This window comes from Epinephelus lanceolatus, chromosome 5 (assembly GCF_041903045.1).
Source record: "Epinephelus lanceolatus isolate andai-2023 chromosome 5, ASM4190304v1, whole genome shotgun sequence".
Lineage (NCBI taxonomy): Eukaryota > Metazoa > Chordata > Actinopteri > Perciformes > Serranidae > Epinephelus > Epinephelus lanceolatus.
The window spans coordinates 32019038-32040768 of record NC_135738.1 but is presented as its reverse complement, the minus strand read 5'-3'; the positions used below and the strand labels follow the sequence as shown (position 1 = coordinate 32040768).

Here is a 21731-nt window from a genome sequence, read left to right as displayed (position 1 = left end):
ACAAGAGCTTCCAAGCTACAGGCGGGCTGTATTAATCTCAGTACAAACAAATTACACATGACTAAGATACGAGGTCCAGCTGTGTTGTTCAATACTAATTTTCAAGGCATTTTATAAGAACCAACCTACCTTTGATGATCAGAATACGGTTTCTATAGCAGCCAAACAATCAGCCAAGCAGCTGTGAAACACAGACGGTGCTCGTGTGTACACATGCACCCACCACACAGAATAATGCACACGAGCACACATACATTCCTATGTGTGCCGAGAAACCTGAGATACCAATTACAGAGCCCTCTAATGATATCATTTCCTATGTTTGCCAGACTGCTTATTGCAAAAAAAACAAAACAGTTATTTAATGGTTGTGTAATTTGAAAAAAAAAAAGGAAGAGAGAGAAGAAAGGGTCTTTTGGTATTAATGCTAGCTAACTACAACCCCACACATGGTTCTGTTTTCAGCTAAGCCCCTTGCGTGACTAGCTCTTTTCAGTTGGCAGGAGCTGCGTATGCTGAGTGCAGTCGAACAATCAAGATACGGCTGTGTTGACGTTTGGTTTATCGGGGAAGCTTTTAAGATGGGAAAGATTCCATTGTTTTTATCAGTGGAGTTCAATTAGATCAAGCTCTGCTCAAGCACGCCCCCCCCCCCCCCAAAAAAAAAAAACAAAAAAAAAAACAACTTTATAAGGGGTGCGTTTATTACAAACCTATACCAGTTGCTTTCTGGTGCGCGTACTTGTCATATTTAACCTACATCAAATAGTAAAAGATGAAAGAACAATTTAAATCAATGAAGCGACGGTTAAAAATAGAAGTCTGAATGCTAATCCAGCTCCTGCCATGATCTGATAGGTCAGTAAAGTTAAAGCACAACTAAAAGTTTTGTAGTTGGAGAGGCTGCATGCATCTATGGTAAATTAATTCAGTGGTCTGATGTGGCCAAAAATGAGCATGAGGATGGAGACCTGACTGAGGTCATGCCTGCACTTCATCAAATATTCATGTGACCCTTGTTTTGTTTTCCTGAGGGAATATTTTTAAGATAAGAGAAAGGGGAGAGCAAAAAGAGGGGGAGCAGGATAAGGGGGAGGGGAGTAGTACAAGAGTACAATTGAGGAAAGAGGAAGAGAGGAAACACAGGGAGCATGAGGGAATCTGAGTTAGCTGTAAGGAAAGTTGACTTTTCTAAACATTTTCAGTGAGTCTTTGGGGATTTGTAGCATGTCAGGCTCCTGTATAACAAATTTAAGGACTTAAGAAGTTTATAATAGTTCCACAAAAGACATACAAACTCACAGGAGTCTCCCCAGAATTCATGGCTATGATATTACCAATTTCAAAGTGGATTTTGATGGTGCAATGCCAAAGTGTCATTCTTTGAGAAAAGCCCTGCGCTGTGCACACAAGGACAAGCACACACAGACACACACTGGGAACACTCCTTTACTCTCTGCAGTCCTGATTTTCTTCGAAAGACAGGAAGGCAAAGAGTTGTAACCAGAGAGGCCCAGAGGACTGTGTCACTCAGCACCCTCCTCCACTTTGCCTCAACCCTCCCAGCACAGGCCACTCTCAGGCTTTAGGTCCTGGGAGAACAAACACTGTCTACTGAGTTAGGTTAAGCTCTCTCATATACATGTGAGCAGAGAAGGAGAATATCTGTGCAGGATTAAGCCAAATACTTAACTGTTAGGTCTCAGAGTAGTTGCTGTGATGTTGAAAGATCCAAAACAAAATGATTTAGCCTGGAGAAGCTCAAAAGAGGCCGTGCTGAACCGCACCATCTGCTCTGATAAATATATAAATAATCAGCTGCAGTTCATCAGAGCACATATAATAGTGATTTGGGCTCGGCACAATATGGCCTCAATGTTGCCTTCTGTCAAACCGTGAACTTTGCATTGCACACTTCAAGCTCTCAACACTGACAGGCTGTTAGCACAAGAAACTGTGCACACAGTTAGAGCAATCTATTTGTAATAAACAGAGGAGAACTGTTTCCAGTCAGATCACAGGCTCAGTTTTAAAGCTGTGATTACAGACACACACAGAATCACTTTAACAAGGAATAGCTTGCATTTGGTGACTCTCTAACAATACAGATCAGTGCCAAAATGTGAAATGAGTGTTACAAAACTTATTTTTGTTATTTGAAACCTAAATAAACAGCTATTCTATGACTTAAGATAATGAATTTAAAATGAAAAAAATATATATAATGTTAGCTGTGATCCTTGTATCCTTTAAATGCTTTGCAATGCATCACATAATGCAAAGCAAATTAATATAAAACAATATGTAATAAATATCAAATACTCACAAGCATCCTAAAAACTTGTATACATACTTATATTGTGCCTTCATATTTATTTTTAGATGCTAATTAAAGAACCCAAACAGCATGGTTGAAGCAGTTAAAACATCATAACCAGGTAATTTATGTATAACTACTGATTAAATCTGGCAAATAAATAAAAAAACAAAAAAATACTGATGAGTTGTTTGAGTCTTTGATTAAATAAGACTGTTGTTCACAATATTCATACAATGTTTGGACACTTGTAGGATGCTGAAACTGCAGTGGAAAATTGCCTTGGTAAAACACACAAAAAAAAGTTACTCAAAATCGCTAACAGATGTACACACACAGGCCCCCACTATGGTACCTTCACATCACAACCTACCACTATGATGCAGGTAATAGCGGACAACTGGAAAAAATTAGATAAATGAGACTAAAGCCATCCTCAGAAAAGCTGACTATGTAAAGTATAATAAATATATATACTATAATAATTTTGATGTGAGAATCTATCAGAAAAGATAACTATGGACACTGATTATGAAGTGGAAGAATAACATTAAAGGGACATTGTGTAACATTTTCAGTTGTTTATTGGCAAAAATTGATGTCTGCATTCATAAATATGTCATCAGTGGTGTACTATTACCTCCACCAATAATCTGACTTATTCTCGTAAAAGGAGAATTTCGGATTTGTTTGTACATTGTGCGGGTAAGTCGTCTGTGGGGTTCCATTACGTTTCGCCATCTTGAAAATACACCCACCAGCAAGGGACATACAGCACCGCCTTCGGCGTTTTCGTTGAGAGCCAGGCCAGCACTGCGTGACTGAGGAGCCGAAGGAGAGGAGCAAGAGGCGCTTCGCTACTACCCTGGCAAATTTGAAACAAAGTCCCACTCTTTGAGCATAATGCAGGATCATGCATATGCAGCATCATGGGAGACGGAATCCTTGTCGCCAAGAAAGCGCAAAAGGGAATAGAAAAGGCAGCGTGACCGGCGAATTAAAAAAACGAAGGCCCACATCGGGGTAGCCTTTCCCAGGTAGGGAGAGCTGCTGAGGGAGAATTCTAATGCAATCACAGGCCAGCGCTAACAGCGGCTAACAGCGGCGCAGTGATGCGAGGAGAGGGATGAGGCTATTAGCGACTGGCCGCTAACAGCGGCTAACAGCCAACAGCGGCGCTGGCCCGTGATTGCATTACCATTCTCCCTCAAAGAGTGGGACTTTGTTATGCAGCAATAGTGCCGCTGGCCACTAACAGCTGTTAGCGGCGCAGTAATGCGAGGAGAGGGATGAGGTGTGTGAGGTTGAGCCACTTGTCAGTTGTCAAAGGACAAGACGTGATTCGTTTGTTTCAATTTACATCCGCCCCAACAGTCCTACGTTGTAAACACAGCCAGCATGGTGAGGAGGGGGTTTGTCAGCTCGCGTCGCGTGTGTCTGTGTAGGAGCCTGAATGAATACTCCATGTAGTATCGGATGACATGGTTTCATCAGTGTTATCATAGCTTTTTGGTACACAGCGGCTACAGCTGTTGCAATACGTGTTTGAAACAGTGAGGCGCTAAAGTGCGCCATCTGTTTGAACACAATATATGATTTCAACGTTAGATGGGAGAAATTCCTACACACTGTGGCTTTAAAAAGGAGTTATCAAAATGTGTCTATCACTGACCCACCCTTGACCAGCAGACCAGCTTCCACTGCTCTCAACGCAGCCAAATAACACTGGGAGAGGCCAGCGGGACAGAAATGCAGGGTCAGCCACCGGCTGATTTCCAATAGATCTTTCTGGTCAAGCTGCAGGCCTGGTGAGAGCAAAAGTACCCACTGTTTGACTTTTGATAGGTTCTACCCATTGATCTGCAACTGGCTCCCAGCTCTAATGAATAATGAATGGCCATATTGTCATCCCACACAGATCACATTTCACATGGCAATGGACTGCACTGGTAATTAGCCAGGACTTTGCTGGCCTGCAGCTTGCTGTGTTGAACTTGCCAGCCACTGCAGTGCAGAGAGGGAGAGACCGTTGAAATGAAATTGCGAGGGCACTTTATAGTATCGCATATAAAGTGTCTGATTATATCCTATATATTTGCAAAGATCTTTCATTTCAGATCTAGGGTTTAGATGTGGAACTATTTCTTTCACAGAAATTGAGCAGAGGACCAGAAAGACAAGAGAAGCAGGGAAGTAAGAAAGAGGGAAATTACTGTATGATGTTGGGTCTGGAGGAACAATTACACGTAGGCTGGCTATGCTCTATTTGACCTAGAAACTATAAAGTGTGCTTTTCTGGAGCCTGGAAGAGAAAGGGTGTGCGGCTGGTGATTTCACTGTTGAATTACACAATGGAAACACAGTTGTCATCGCGAGCATGAATTCAGTGAACCGTATAGTGATGGTAACAATGATGAGCACCTGCTGTCAGGAACTAACTAGGGCTATTCGAACAAGTTTAGGGCAAAAAGTTTACCATACTCTTTAGGGGTTTATAGTTAGATCTTTAGCTATGACACACAATATTTTTTCAAAAAACTGTAAATATAACACTAATTAAACAGTCCGAAAGAGGTCACACTTCTTGCCAGTACCTCACCTTAATCGAATCCATTTTGAATAAATCTTTCACAGCCATATAAAGTCATATTAGAACTTGATTTCTCAACATAAAATACCTAAAATATTTTTGTTCTTAATATAATAATTGGCAAAGGAAAGTAAAAGCCGAGATTCCTAAACATCAAAGGAATGCTATTTAAAGGATTAGGCAAAATTAAAACCAGAGCAGTGATGTTTTTGCCCTTGAACGTTTCAACAGTATGGGCCAAAGATGGTCCAGTAAATCTGATGTCAAAGCCCCTGTCATGATCAGTGAATGACAACAGATGGCGATTTCTACACTTTTTAAACAAAGGAGCCATTCACCATAAAAACATACAAACAATTAGCTGTCACAGAGCTGATAATAGTGCTGTTATTTAGTGATGTAAGCTAAGCCTGGGCAAACAATTTGTTTACATCTAAAGGACGTTAGACAAGCTTGAAGGAAAAACGTTTTTTTCCTGATTCAGCTTCTGCACACTTGAATTATGTTACGGATTTCCACAACTGTTACACAAGAGTTGTATTTTCTTTTTACAATTACTATTGTTAGAATTAAAAATGCTCGAGGCCCATCCCTTGATCTTCTGTGTATGCATCAGTAATTCAGAGTGCTTAAAATAGACAGGCTAATTCAGAACAGCATGCAATTGTCTGAAATCAGTCAAAACCATTACTGATAAATGTATTATCTTAGGAGGCTGTGGTTTGCAGTCTGCCACAGGAAAACTGCCTATGAGATGCTGCTCAAAGTGTTTAGTATTTAGCTTATCATGATCATGAATAAATCACAAAATATCAATAAAACCAGCCTATCTGCTTTGGCAGAAGATTCATTCCCATCAGAGATGAGGCAACCCTGATATAACCTTTGTGCAAATGAAGTAATCATGCGGAAATACAGATCATAAAGGGCGGTTAAACACTAGAGCTTACTTTTAATATTCCCCCATTCTTTTACACAGATTGAGTCACTTGCTAAGTGAATGAGAACCAGTAAAGTATACAGTATGTCACACCAGCCCACTTTTTAGACGCCAACTAAATGAGCAAGACACCAGGAAGAGAAGGAAACTGGTTATCCTATATCTCATGGAAGTTTTGGATAAAAAACTGAAAACTTCCCTCTGCAAGCTTTGTTGTACAACTATCATCGACACATAGTCAAAATGTTTTGGTGTGAGTCACAGAGTGTTGGAGATATCGGCTGTAAAGACGTCTACCTACTTTCAATATAATGGAATTAGATAGCACTCAGCTTGTGGTACTCAAAGCGCCAAAAACATTAATTTGGAAAACTCAATAGCAGTGTCTCTATCCAGAAATCATGACCCAGTTACTCAAGATAATCCACAGACCTTGCTGTGAGCAGTTTCATGTAGGCACTATTTTCTTACTCCTGAACAACACCCAAGGGAAAAATGAAGCCACCACAAAAAACTGCAGTTCTTTGAACGGCTCCTGAAGCGAGTCAGTCCCCATAGACACCCACATTAAAATGTGTAACTTTAAGGCAGAAATAAACATGTTCACAGCCTGGTACATAAAACAGTTTCAGTCTCTATAGCAAATTTTAACATTCATGACAACCATACAGGGGTAAATTTTTATATAACTTATCTGTTAACATTTTATTAAGGCTTAAAAATTAGGCACAATAAAGGAAGGGCTGCTTTGAGTGACAGGCTGTCTGCTGATCGTGTCCTCAGCTTCTCAGTCAGATCTACCTCTCGCTCCTCAACAGCGCCAGCCTTTTGGCCAAATATGGTCATTCTGGACTCCCAAAAACCAAGATGCAGCGGTCGTAATGTTGAAATCAAGGCTTCAAAACAGGAGTCCACCAAACAATTGGTGACATCACCATAGCCAAGTCCATTATTTTTATAGTTTATAAACTACACCTGCCAACTGTGCATAAGGAAGCGTGCATCTACTGCTAGTTCACCCAGCAGCACTGAGCTAGCTAACATTACAGCTCAGCTGAAGAGGAGTCATTCATGTCTACATCTTGCGCTGTCACAGACACGAGCCTCTCGTCCATGAGTAGATGCACACTTCCTTCTGTGCTGTGATATGGTTGGTGGGTGTAGTTCGGTAGAAAGAAAAAAGTTCCTACAGGGAAGGTCTGTGGATTATCTTGAGTAACAGGGTCATGACTTCTGGAAAGACACATTGCTGTTGAGTTTTTCAAATGCATTTTTTTGGCGCTCCAACACCACAAGCCGAGTGCCATCTAGTTCCATTATAGTTGAAAGAAGGCAGACACTTCTGTGGCTGATATCGCCAACACTCAGTGACTCACACCAAAACAATCTAGATTGATAAATAGCGCTACAGATAAAAGGAAGAATATATTTTTGATTTTGGGGTGAATTGTCCCTTTAAAGTAAATGTGCGATGAGCAAAAACAGCAATAGAAACTTCTTTGTGGTTTCTAGGTATAGAGTTGTGGCGTTACAGTTGTTATACCATAACAGCCCATCCTAGCTTTAGGAGAACCATCTCCTCAGGAGAACTAAATGCAAACTAGTCAGCAAACACACAGCTGATTAAGTATGATTAGCAAAAGCAAAATGGGGGAATTTTGTCTCCACCACGTCACTAGTCTGACAAAATCTGAGATATGACTTGGGTTATCTCTTCCAAGGGCCTCACAAATGCATTAGCAGTGAACTGACGACAGCTGGTAACCCACATTACTGGTCATCACATTAAAAATGCTGTACATAGAGGTGTTCATCACAAGAGTTTACAATTTACTAATTCCTGTATTCCTGCACAAGGCTTTCACCCTGGCACTTACTACATAATCCTATTACAACCTAATATTGTGAGTTTTTGGCTGCTCTTAAAAACGTGCTCCTTTCACTGGGCAATGTGTAGGGGGAGGGGTGTTGCTGGGATCATGTTACTATCTATAAAAGTAAGCCTGAGGAAAACACCCATCAAGTGGATGGATTTAGACCCTTTCTCTTTCCCTAATTACTGGAAAGTGGTTTAACTTTACAGTCTGTGTACTTTAGGGATAGAGCCACTTCAGCTATTGTGAAAATCCTGCATCAAATATATGACTGCCTTCATTATGAATATCACAACTACCCAAGGTCACACAGCACCCTTGAGTTTTCAAGAAAATCAAGACATTGGGAAGTTCATAATGAGGTCAACTACCAGACACAGACTTATTTTGTTGCATATGCCACAGAACTAAGGGCAAAACAAACAGCAGTAGCTCTGTTAGGGCTATATGTCATCTATCACCTCATTTCTTCGTATTATGGGCTGACAAGCTTTAAGCGAAAGAGCTGGTAACAGCATGAAGGTTAAGATAGTGAGCTTATGACTGGAAGGTCACTGGCTAAGTTGGCTTTGAGCAAGGCACATAATAAACCCAACTGTACCAGTGCAGCTGCTCAGCGGCCCACAAACAAGACTGCGGTTGTACTAAGCATCTGCTAGATGTGTAAAAGCATTGCTGAAAATAACAACTCATGCTTACCAAACCTATCCTTAGTCAATATGGGTTAAAAAAATAGGACAGTTGAATTTTTTTGGTAATTTGTTGCTACCCTGCACTGGACAAGAGGTGTAAAGATAATGAATAGATGGCTGTAAGCTTCTGATTTATTTAACTCGATCATTAGGACAAGGGAAACCAGAAACCAATTTATCAAGACAAAGATCTTGATTACACCTCAGTTGAATCCTGGATGCAATTAACACATCTGACCACACACACACACACACACACACACACACACACACTCCACAAGTTTACATAACATTCACGTTTACTTTCAGACTAGTTCAATTTATGTAGGTGTTTAGACAGATTAAGTGATACACCCTAAAAATGCTGGGTTTTGTTCCACAAATACCACCTTCACTGTTTTTATTTGTTGATTTGCCACCTCTTACTCTAAAATAGGGAACGGTAGTGGGTATTTTTGTCCTTCAAAATGATCTCAGTAGCTATTTCTGGTTTGCATTTATCACCTCACAATTCCAACTTGTGCTGAACTTGGTGTCTGTTACTTGTCGATGTTCTTCAAAGCTAACTGATGTTGTACACGGTGCTGTGGCAGTTACACAATGTACAAATGAGGAGATCATGTTGTGTGAGTAAGCGAAAGGTGTTCTCTTACCTGCAACAGGTGAGTCAGCTGCGATCACTGTTACCAACACCGTCATCCCCAGAAACACTGCATGCAGGCCACGGGCTTGCATGAGAGCCTTGAGCATCACCACCAAACCCACAGAGGAGACTAAACCTGCCATGGTACGGCGGGGGGGAGGTCAAGGCATTTCATCCAGTTATGAAGAGAAGATTCATGCTGGAGAGATAATGAAGGTTTGGGTTATGTCAGGGTGCCTGGTTTGGACTCCTTTAGTTTAAGGCTCCTCCTTCCATAACATGTGCTTGTAATGAAGAATGGCTGAAAACAAAGAGCAACAGTGTGACACTCAAAACACAGCAACCATATTTTCTCTTAGTACTTGAGAATCAATTTATTTATCAGTGATTTTCTGAAAACAACCACTGCAACAGTGACTTTATTATTCAAAACCTTTATTTGATTTTAGTTAAATTCTGTAAGCACAAAAGTATGGCAATACCTGTAAACCCTACAATAACTGAGCCAGATAGTTTAAGTTTATTCTTCTTGAACTGATGTTTTCCAGAGGTGATTAGTCATTCTATTTCTTTAGTTTATTTAAAGTTATTACCTACATTTTTCTTAATTTATGCTCTGGGCTGTTCACAAACTATAAGTTAATGGTAGGTTTAATTTGGATTCTAATAATAATTATAATACATTTTATTTATAAGCGCCTTTCAAGTCACCTAAGGACACACATAAAACCAGATATGGCAGTCAGCACATAAGAGACAACTAATGATAATAGCAAAGAACAAACAACAGCAGTAATGACAGGCATATACAGATACATTCTCACATTATGAAATCTTGTAATATGTTAATGTTGTAGTTGTATTGTTGTTGCTGTTGTTATTGTTGTGATGATTTGATGTTGTGTTGTCTTGCTATTGTTATTGCTAAAGCTCTTGTGTCATGAATATGTTCTTTTCTGTAATTTTTTCTTTAAATATATAATAGTGTCTTAGAAATTATTCCATTTCCTGTCCAGGGCCTACAGATGAAAATGAGCTTATAGCTAACACTGGTGCAGCTAAGTAGCTGTGCACTGTCCCAGTTTAATTAAAATAATATAACATAATATAAAAAATAAAAATAAATTAGATAACATATTCATAAACCACAAATTATATATGTTTGCTATGGATGTCCTCACTTTCACACAAAAATGCAATGCATCACTCTAAAGAAGTACAATAAAACACAAAATGTTAAAATAAATACAATTAGGGTCTGTTTTGTGTCTTTACACTCATAAAAATATGCAATGCATCTTTCCACATCAGCAGAAATAATATAAAAGACCCATGTTGCAATAAATAACAAAAAATGGGGGTTTGTGTTTGTACAGTGAAAGAAAAGGGACACATTTCATGCACATGGCCAACCAACCAGGTCAGTCTAAGGCAATGTTAATCATATTAGTTAAATAAACATAAATGAGGAGTTATTATACCATTAGATAGACTAAACTATGTCTACATGGGCTGATAACCGTCTAACGTGGAGACCAAGGCAGATAGGGACCTCTCACAGCCCCAGCTCAGACTTCATCCCCCGGCTGTGTGGCTAGCTCTCAGCGGGTCTCATCATGATACAGTCTCTTGTCCTACATCCCGTCCCGTTACTTCCAAGTTTAACGGTCATGTGGCTCCTCGCACGGCCAGACAAAGCAGGTTACATCCTTCATTTCAGTGTCACAGCAACATGCTAAAATGGGTTAGCTAACATACTTTGGACATATTTCCCTAAGCTAGCTTTGAGTGCACAGATAACACGATTTTTTTCCTCTTTTCCCCCAGCCATTCCTGTCAGCCTGCTCATAGCTGCGCATTCAGACTTACCAAAAAAAGGGAGCTCCAGCTCTGTCAATTCCTTTGTCTGGGTTCCGAGAAATATCCCTGTTTGAAATAAAAATGCGTCGTCATTAACCTTCATGTAACCACCTGCCTGCGTTTGGAGTTATTACAGCGCAGACCGAGCAGGAGCTGTAGCTGGCTTTCATTTGACACTCTTTTGGTAACAGTTACCTTCTCCCGTCCTGAGGATTGGGTTAGCCCCGCCCCCTGGTTGATCTGATTGGTTTATAATTTACCCAAACCGGCTCTCATTGGCTGTAGCTCGCTTCTGTCATAAGGGGGTTTTAAAAATTAGGTTGGTCCTCCTCGACTGGCGTCTGCGGCTTCCACGGCAACGTTGCCTCATGCGATGATGCACTTAACAAGGTATAGCCACGGATGGATATATCAACGTCAGCCTTTTTATTGGCTGAGTAGAGTTTACCGTGTCATGCTGAAAGAAAGCATCAAGAGTTATCAAACAGACACCGTCTATTTTGCTGCACGGATTTTGGTGTAGCCTTCATGTTGCACATCTGAGCCTGGTAATTTACAATCCCATCAACATTTATAAGCCAACTCATGCACAGTGTTGACAGGTTTCTGTAGGCGAGACACAACATGAATGCACACTTCGTTTCTATTGTACTGCATGATTTCAGTCAGGAAGCATAAATGCTCCAAAAAACAAAGAGCGTACACGGCCTGAGACATGCCCCCTCGGTGCATGCTGTAATCACCTTGCTTAGCAAGGTTTTGTGGTTGAAAATAAATGGAGATGATCAGCATAACCTAATCACGTCAGTGCCAGTTTGCAGACGCTAACATTTTGGTGCACACCTCCACCTAGTGGCAGAATAGTATGACTCATGTTGCTGATACCAGATCAGCTTTCTTTCTCAGTCATATCCAGTGACCCATTTCTGTACATGTAGCAGCAGGTATTGTGTGTGCCATGGTATCATAAAATGCTTATGTCTGTTTTTTAAACATGATTTGAAATTGTTGAGATAAAAATTATTGACATATTGTACTTTTTACCTTACTACCTTTATTTGACAGCAATAGTTACAGCTACTAGTAACTTTCCAGATTTAGATTTTAACATACAAAATAGATAGATAGATATAAACTCCTAGACTTCCAACCTGCCGTCGCTGGAAGGAGCTGAATAGCCTTATTGCCTGGCGGTCAAAAGACTTCCTCAGTTTGTCTGCTGAGCAGGATTGGAAGCAAAGCCTGCCACTGAACCTACCCCTCTGCTTAGTGAGCGTGCTGTGCAGAGGGTGGCCGGCATTGTCCATGATGGACAGAAGTTTGTTTAGGGTCCCTCTCTCTATAAACGACACAAGGAAGTCTAGCTCTGTGCCAACTACAGAGCCAGCTCTCCTCACCAGCCTGTCCAGTCGAATAGTGTCCCCTTTCATTATGCTGCCACCCCAGCACACCACAGCATGAAACAGAATGCTGGCGACAACTGACTGGTAGAACATCTGCAGAAGTTTTCTACAGATGTTGAAAGACCCTAGCCTCCTCAGGAAATAGAGCCCTCTCTGCACTTTCCTGTGGAGAGTGTCAGTGTTTGCTGACCAGTCCAGTTTGTTATCCAGCTGCAGCCCCAGGTATTTATAGGTCTTGACCACCTCCACATCAACCCCCTCGATGGAGACTGGTTACAGATGGGGTCTGGTCCTCCTGAAATCCACCACCATCTCTTTGGTCTTGAAGGTGTTCAGCTGTAGATGGTTTGACCTGCACCATTTCACAAAGTCCTCCACCTGTCTCCTGTGCTCACATAGTATGCTGAGCATATGCAAAAATACTCAAATATGTAAAGTAGATATAAGTAGCTCTAGCGATGGGCAGATTACATGCCAATGGGCCCCTGGGCACAGATATGCAAAAGGCCCCACCACCTCACCTACACAAGAACAAGACAAACAGACTTTGTGCTGGCATTGCCTCCTTTTATTGATGTTTTGTGTCTCTTTGTAGTTTTCAGCATTTTTTGGGGGGATTTGTGTCTTTTTGTTGTAATTTTGTGTGTCATTGTGGTTGTTTCTAATCATATTGTGTCTCTTTGAGATTAGTCTGTGTCTCTTAGGGATATATTAGCGTCTTTTGTTGGTCATTCTGTCTGTCTTTGTAGTTTTTCTGTATCTTTTTGTAGTTCCTTTGCATCTTTTCGTGGTCATTTTTTGTCCTTTTGAAGTCTTTATCTGTCTCTTTGACGTATATTTGTGTCTTTTTTGTCACTGTTTCTCTTGGTAGTCGTTTTGTGTCTCTTTATAGCACCTTTGCATGCCTTTGTTGTCGTTTTGTGTTTTTTTAAGGGTCAACTTGTGTCTTTTGAGGTATGTTTGTGTCTTTTTGGTAATTTTTGTCTCTGTAGTAATTTTGTGTCTCTTTTAAGTTCCTTTGCACCTCTTTGTAGTTGTTATGTGTCTTTTTGAAGTCATTATGTGTCTCTTGAACATATATTTGTCATTTTTTTGTCATTTTGTGTCTCTTTATAGCACCTTTGCATGCCTTTGTTGTCATTCTGTGGTTCTTTAAAGGTCAGTTTGTGTCTTTTTGAGAAGTCTTTTTTGGTCATTTTGTGTCTCTTTGTGGTGATTCTGTGTCTCTTAGTAGTTTCTTTGCATCTCTTCATAGTCATTGTGAGTCTCTTCCTGGTCGATATGTGTAAATATGAGTGACATTCTGCAGGGAAATGCCAGGGGGCCCGTGAAGCAGTTGTACATACATGTATTAATATAACACGCACAGTGGTCATGTGTCTGTAGAATGAGGACTTTTATTTTTGATGCTTTACAAACAAGTACTTCTAGACATTTTCGTGTAATGTAGTATTTCTAAATAGTAATATTTCTACTTTTACTTGCGTAAGAGGACAGAATTTTCTTCCACTGCTGTATTAAATGCCTCATTTTGGGGTCGCTTTAGCATGGTGCAAAAGTGACATAAGTGACAACAGCTGTATGCATGGCCTTTAAATAAAAAAAACCAAAACAACATTTTGAAGTACTCGTGTAGTTTGCTTATTATTGCATATACATTTTTTTAAAGAGTTAATATGCTCAGGCAGTCACAACAAACCTGAAACACTGACACACACACACACACACACACACACACTACAGTAGGAAACAGGAAACAGGTGCCGTGACTTAACAGTTTAATGTAAATCCAAGACAAAGTGTGATTACATTTCTACACATATACAATATGCATATGTGAGCATACAAATTCTCATTAATAACTCGATTCACCTCGGAGACCGAAAAAATGATCAAAAGTAACAGTGAATAACAAGCTATAACATAGTTCACCACAACGCGAGCCCCTTCTCACCCTACAGTTAGTAAAGAGGACAATTAAAATAACTATATTCTTCTATTTGACGAAGCTGTTTGTCTGTTAAAATCCTCCTGTGAAATTTACAATGCTATCATTAGTTTTTTCGAAGCCTAATATAAATTCACTCCATTTTTCTACAACGAAAATGATTAAGAGAAGCACACAACATCATAATGGTAACACAAGCGCTTAGTAGCAAGTACTCAACTTGTTAGGAGGTTTAATTAATCCTTCTTCTTATTGTCATTATTATATTTATTTAAACATTCTATAAAGCCAGTAAAATATCCATTCTCATAACATACTTAATAATATTAGGCTAAGGAACAGGGTATACATAGAACGCTACGTCAACAGATTGAAATAATGAGACATCACACTCCAATAAACAAAAGTAAATAAGAAAAAGACAATTAACAGAGAAGTATACTAGGAAATACTGCAGCACACATTAGCTTTATCGACAAAGAATGAGATTTTACACCATTGAGAAACCATACAGCAATGGACACAAAAGGGGGTCAGGGTTTGATGCACTCTTAGGTCTTTAGAAAATGTAAAAATTATTGAGCTACTCTGATTTACAATTTTGAGAATGTACCAAAAGGGATTTTGACTTTGACATGACCTCTAGCTTTAGATGAATTATTTTGCAGCGTAAACAGGCTTTGAATGCAGCTTTGGTCTACCACTCCTAGATTCCATTTATTAACACCACAAAAATAACTATCTTTGGCTAGAAATCTCTCTCTGAAAGTTAAGACGGGGGAAAGCTACATTTTCGTTTTAGTTATGTAAAGTAGGATCTTACAACCCAGCAATTTGGGGATTTAAGGTGGTTAATATTAATCCACATCCTTGCCTGGTTTTACACAAATTAGAATAAATGAAGATAGTAGGAACACAATTGTATTTCAATCAGTTTTGGTTTTTAAAATCCACACATGGTAATCACCTGACACCCTCTATCAGCGATGGCATCAAACCTTGACCACCTCACCCTGAATTCCCCCGAGGAATAGCCAGCAAAAGGAGCAGATCTCCTCAACGAAAAGTAAAAAAAAAAAAAAAAAAAAAAAAGACATACACTTTCATCCGTAAGGGCTTTAAGAATGCTTGTGTAGATTATGAATTTCCTGGTGACAGAGACTACATCAGCTCATGATTAAACCACCTATCACCTGTTCCTAACCCTTTTGTACTTTGGGAGGCAGCTGTGACTTTGCCAAACAGTTTACACCGTACGAGTGCACAGGTGGATGTTTCAGGGTTGTCTGTTTGTCTGTCTGAAGACTAATGTTGCACTGTGCGCCATCACGCTCTCAGGAATGTTTCTCAGTGTTTGCAAAGCTCCCGGAGGAGCAGTATTCACGATATGAGCAACGCTGGAAGTTTGTGTGTATTTTATGGGAGAACGCCAGGCCCCATAGAGAGTGAGACACTGCCTTGTTGAGTTTCGTCTAATTCAAATGTCACCTTAAAACCTTTAGAGGTATTGTTGGTTATTTGGAAGGCAGTACTCTAACAGTAAAGTTGCTAGCTGGGAAGGCTACGCTCACCTGGACAACACAAAACATCTTTAACACTCTACTTAAGCACATTTTGGTAATTGTAAGGTCACTCGATCTACGTTAATGCTCACATTTCTGATTCCCCTTTTTTTATAAAACACAAAACATTGGTTATGTGAAACAGAGTAATAGACAAAGGTATCATACACATCAAGTCTTTTTCCACACAATTGCGCATACAGGGCTTCTCTTAATTGTCATTTGAGAAAATAGCGATTATTTGATTACCCCTAATTGTGAGGACAGTGGTAATTTTACATTACGTCTCTTGTATGGACTTTTGCTGGAGATCATATAATTATTGCATCATGCATGGCCACAAATGGTGTAGAAATTAAATGAGCGGTCACCCACTGAGAAAGATCTAAAGCCATTTCAGATGCCGCAGGTCACACATTACATTCATTTTGTGCGGGTGACCATGGTTTTTAAAGGTATAGTTGGTACTTTTTTTTCTTGCCTTTTGTTTTTTGATTAATTCATTTTTACAGGTCATTCTATTCCATGGCACGCTAATGTAAAACAAACTTTTCTTGAAGTTTACAAATTTCATACAACACCAATAAAGCTACAACATCAACAACGTAAAAAAAAAAAAAAAAACTGGCTTAACAATTTGGAGAGAGGTTAGATAATTATTGATCATTCAACCATGACTGGGCGTGAATGTGAGGAGTAATGAAAGTAAAACAAACCAAAAAAAAAATAAAACAGACTGCAGCTCTTCTCCAAGTTTAACATCCTGATTCTAAACAAATTAATGAGTGTGCTGTATGCGTTAAGTGTTTTAAATCCTGCTTGTGTACTTGTAAGTCGTATGCACACATGCATTTGCTTGTCCTCAAAAAAAAAAAAAAAAAGCACTTGTAAAGCATTTAAAGATGAGACCAGAAGTTATTGCCTGTCTGCTCTAGCAACGCTGCGGAGGATTGCTTGTACTGTACTGTGCTGTGCTGTACATGATCGATCTGTTGAATTCTTTGGTGGGAGGAGCGAGGAAAAAAAGAAACAGTCCTAGTGTGGCAATGCTATCCCCGTGCTGACAGGAGAGGGGGACAGGACAGCAGTGTAGCATGGGTAACGCCAAATTCCCTCAAACAGTGGAATGTTTCAGTAGTCTGTCTCGTAACAGAGGAGCTAAAAGACTTCAATGGAAAATCATCTCCCTTATGCGTGCGTGTGCTTAGGCCCCAGTGACCTAGTGGAAATTAAGTCGATAAAATAAAAGAAACAACAGAACAAAGAAGAATGATGTAACCAGCAATGTAGTATGTAATCACATCTTTAACTACCCGGATCCTGGGCTTGCATGCTGGAGCTGACTGGGAGTGGAGAGTTGTGGGGGGAAAAGTACCAGGATGACAAACAACGCCGGGGCCCACTGAGGGATTTTTTTTTCAAGAGACTGTTGTTTTTCTGGATGTGGCACCCTCGAGCCAAAACGTCTGTCTATAAGGGCCCCATTGGATTATCATCGACTCAACACTTACTACCGTCAGCAGTGTCGCAACACTTTACACAGGTGCACCCACCTCCACGGAATACTAAATATTACTGTACATCAACCCCCAGGTTACAAAATAGAAATGAGCCTGACATATAATAAAAACACACGCACACACTCTGATAAAACATCCACAAGAATTATTGCAACAATCTCTAAAAAATAAACACAACATGTACTACAGCCATGTCAAAAAAAAGTTCAAGATAATGTTAAGTTAAAAAAAAAAAAAAAATCACTTCAAATGCAAGTACTATGGCATACCATGAAGGAGAGGGGGGAAGGCTTTCACTAAAACCATCAGCAGTACTGATGTGCCTACGTTCAAGAGGACAAAATGAACAGAGGAGATTATTTGTATCATTGGCTACAAGGAGAAAATAAAAGATGTTAAATCAAGCAGCAAACACACAAAGCGACAGCCCTATTGGTTCTCTAAGTGTTCAGGTATCCCGTTCAGCTGGCGTGGCGATGTCTGTGGTGTACCCGGTTAGAAGACAAATGGACAGTGGCGACAAATCGTCCACAAGGTGCCCTTCCAGGTGTATGCTGCGGCTTTTCCCTTCTGTTCTGCTCTGTTCTAGAGGTGCTACCCAAACCTCAAGCGTGACAACTTTCTATTATCTTTGCTGGAGAAACAAACGACAAATGACGACAGCAAAAGGATTTCACATCAGAATTATAAGTGTCCATTCAGGTAAGGTAGTGCACCCTCGGCTCCTACCGACCACCCGGGCTCAGTGTTACTATCAACCTGCTCAGTGCCAACTTGCTACCATTTTAGTCCCGTTTAAGATAGAGAGATCCACCCTGTGCTCCGCAGTCCCTACCTAAACTGACCCTACGCTTTCAAATAGCCCCCTCGCTCGCGCCTACGCAGTATCTCCCTCGAACAACCCTCGATACTCTGCCTCTTCTCCGCAGCCTTCACAGAACCACCCTCATGGCAACAATCACTTTCTGTCAGGCCCTTCTCTCGGACTAGCTTTTAACCTTGAAAAAACGACCTCTGCTGTGTCTCAAACATTGTACTGTAACTGCAACTCATTCCCTGTTCATGAAAACTGAGCTAATATCACCGCTCCGTGATCACAATGTATGAATTCCCTTGTGTGATTTTAAAAAAACAAATATATTCCGACCTAAAGCCACATTTTGGGTGCCACTGTGATAGAGGTTTACAGCTACAGCTATACTGTACATTTTCATATTTACATTTAATATCCAGAGCAAAATGTAACAAGAATTTATCTATGACTTTGGTAAGTACCCCAGGCAAGTTATCTCATGCACACATAATAAAACAGCTCAGCTTGATATCGACTCTGACATTAATCTTCACCATCTATAGGATGCTGTCGTTACGGACGAGGAACAGCGAGGGCTGAGCCTACACCTGGAAGAGAGCTACAACTGCCCCGACTAGGATATCAAACCAGGGAAACATGTCTCTCTAAGTATAGCTATAGTCTCTTGTGGCTTTCAGGATCCAAGCCAAGTAAACTGTGTCGTTATATCTGTAAGGCACTACGAGGGAACAATGGTCAAAACCTAAAGACTGAAGAGAGTTTTTTAAGGAGGTGGACTACACACGCATGGCTGACAGTAGCACACACAGACAATCACGTTGTACATGCCTATGTTATTATAACCACTTTGTGCAATCACATTGAAAAAAGAGGAACAAATAAATCTATTGGTATCAGGAAAAAAAACAAAACGAAAAAAAACGTCTTAAAACAAACAGGTGCAGACTGCTACATTCTAAGAACGGGGCCCAGCTAAGACACCTAGCTAAAACTGAAGTATCGTCATAAAGGTGAAACATAAAGGAAAAATATCTATAAATACACTAAAAAGTTTGTTGTCTTCTGTTGGTTATATTTCCAGAAGCCTCCTCGGCTGGAGAAGGTGGAGTGGGGGGGGCGGGGAGTTGCCTCTCTTTTCTCCCCACGCCATGAATGATTTGGAAATATTAAGACAGTTCAAGGCCATCAATATTTTTTTTCTTTGAAGAGCAGCAGGTTTCCGTATTTCACCTTCTCCCAAATTCTCCTTGGGATTCCGAACTTCCAGTCAGTAACCCCTGTTCAACAGTCACTTCCCAAATTTAAGAGGGGAAAATAAAAGAAAACAAAGCAGAAAACCTCCACTGTTCCAAAAGGCCTGTTCATACTTCCCTGTAAAACTAATGAGACGTTACTTTCCTTGTAAAGTAAAGTGAAGAATCGACAAATAAAAGCAAAAACTGGCCCTTTCAGGAGAAAACAAAAATGTGAAAGAAAACATCTTCAACTGTACCCCTCTGAAACTCAACCCCATCTTTCCCTTCTAGAGAGGCTGTGAATCTTTTTTTTTTTCGTATTCTCTCTGTTGTTATATCTTCAAGTTATATGTGACTGTTTCATGAGGATTGCATGTTCCTCTGTCTCTGTTTATGTCTGAGGTCGAGGAGAGGATGTTCAGGATGTCGACGGGGCTCAGGGCGGGTGGGTTCGGGGGCAGCAGCAGCGCTGGGTTAGGCTCTCCAGTGTCAGTCAGTGTCTTCTCTAGAGGTAAGGGTACTGGTTGACCTTGGTGGGGCTCAGCGGGTATCCAGTGTAGACAGTGGAGGCGGGCGAAGCGCTGATGTAGGCCTGGTGGGCGAACTGGGCCTGGTACTGGCTGTGGTGCAGGGTGGGTGAGGGCAGCACGCGGTGGCCCATGCTGACTGGGACCTGGTGAACGATGCTTGGTGGGTAGCTCCCGTGCTGGACTGCGTGGCGCGCCGAGCCTTGTGACGCCACCAGGTGGGCCACGGTGCCGGTGGAGCCCAGAGCAGCAGGGGCTGTGTAGGTGTAGAGGTGGGGCTGGCTGGGTAGGTGTGTGGCAGCCAGATGTGGGTGGACGTTGCCTGTGTGAGAGGGACTATTGTGATGGAAGGAGTACGGGGCCTGAGTGGCGATGGTAGGGGTGATGTAGGCCTGCTGGCGCCGATGACCATTTCGCTCGGCTACCATATGCTGCTGGGCCTGGAAGAGGAGATGATAGAGGGCTTGTCAGTGTTATTGCTCCTTAACTGTTGATTTCCGAGAGGATATTGCAAATTGTTGTTCATGGAAATGCTTGAAGCCTCAAGTATTATTTTCTTAAAGGGACAGTACACCCCAAAATCAAAAGTACAAATTTTTCCTCTTACCTGTAGTGCTATTTATCAATCTAGAGTGTGGTGTGAGTTACAGTGTTGGAGATGACCTGGTTACTCAAGACAATCCACAGACCTTGTTGTGAGCAGTTTCATAAAGGAACTATTTCCTTTCTACCAAACTACACCCACCAACCATATCACTGTGCAGACAAAGTGTGCATCTACTGCTAGCTCACCTAGCACCGCTGAGCTAGCTAGTGTTACAGCTCAGCTGAGGAGGATGCTTTAAATCTCGCGCCGTCATGAGCACAAGGCTCTCGTTCATGAGTAGATGCACGCTTCCTTCTGCACAGTGATATGGTTAATAGTTCCTGCATTAAACTGCTCACAACAAGGTCTGTGGATTATCTTGAGTAACTGAGTCATGATTTCTGGAAAGAGACATTGCTGTTGAGTTTTTAAAATGTATTTTTGTAGTAGCCGAGTGCCATCTAATTTGATTATATTGGAGAAAAGGCACACATCTTTACAGCTGACATCTCCAACACTCAGTGACTCACACAAAAACAATTTAGACTGATAAATAGCACAACAGGTTTGAGGAAAAAATTTTTTTTTTTTTTTGTGGTGAACTATCCCCTTAATTTTCTGAAACAGTTTCAAAAATCTTCTGACATATGTCAAAAATTAATTCTCACCGTTAAAGGAATAGTTGACATTTTGAAAAATGAACTTAATTGCTTTCTTGCAGAAAGTTATAAACAAGGATCAATATCACTCTCACCTTTCTCTTTTGTTACCTTTGGACAGAGCCAGGCTACAGTTTCCAGTCTTTATGCTAAGCTAAGCTAACTGGTAGCTACATATTTACCATACAGACATCAGACATAAGGGTGGTATCAATCTTCTCATCTAACAGAGCACAAAAAAGCTTATCTCCCAAAATAAGCTGTACACACACACATACACACACACACACACACACACACACATATACACACACGTATTCACATGCATACAATGACAAGACATGGCTCACCTGGCTGAGATTTAGAGGCTGCTGCTGGAGGGGGTGTGGCCCTGAGCGCTGCTGTCGGTAGGACCCACCTCCAGCCACGCCCCCTGGTAAGTGATTATTGCCAGACACCACTCCATTGGAGGATTTGAACTTGTAAGCTGAATTCTGATGGTTCATTGCATCTGCACAGGAGAGGATACAAGTTTAGTTAACTGGGAAGCAGCAATTTTAG

The 21731-nt window shown here is 40.8% G+C and overlaps 2 protein-coding genes across 9 annotated transcripts in view; both read right to left on the bottom strand.

Moving 5' to 3' along the window:
• LOC117254195 (UPF0606 protein KIAA1549) overlaps window positions 1-11252 on the bottom strand; it is a 50113-nt gene extending 38861 nt beyond the window's left edge. For 5 of the 7 annotated variants that reach the window (XM_033622286.2, XM_033622290.2, XM_033622289.2 and 2 more), the window contains exons 1-2: window positions 10926-11252; window positions 9067-9357 (exon numbers count right to left, since the gene is read on the bottom strand). In XM_033622286.2, coding sequence (XP_033478177.2) covers window positions 9067-9199 — 133 coding nt within the window. In that variant the 5' untranslated portion in view covers window positions 9200-9357; window positions 10926-11252. The remainder of the gene's footprint in view (window positions 1-9066; window positions 9358-10925) is intronic. The other 2 variants (XM_033622287.2, XM_033622288.2) reach the window with 2 other exon arrangements.
• Window positions 11253-17177: 5925 nt separating this feature from the next.
• hipk2 (homeodomain interacting protein kinase 2) overlaps window positions 17178-21731 on the bottom strand; it is a 77108-nt gene continuing 72554 nt past the window's right edge. For both annotated transcript variants that reach the window (XM_033621490.2, XM_033621489.2), the window contains exons 14-15: window positions 21521-21681; window positions 17178-20365 (exon numbers count right to left, since the gene is read on the bottom strand). In XM_033621490.2, coding sequence (XP_033477381.1) covers window positions 19904-20365; window positions 21521-21681 — 623 coding nt within the window. In that variant the 3' untranslated portion in view covers window positions 17178-19903. The remainder of the gene's footprint in view (window positions 20366-21520; window positions 21682-21731) is intronic.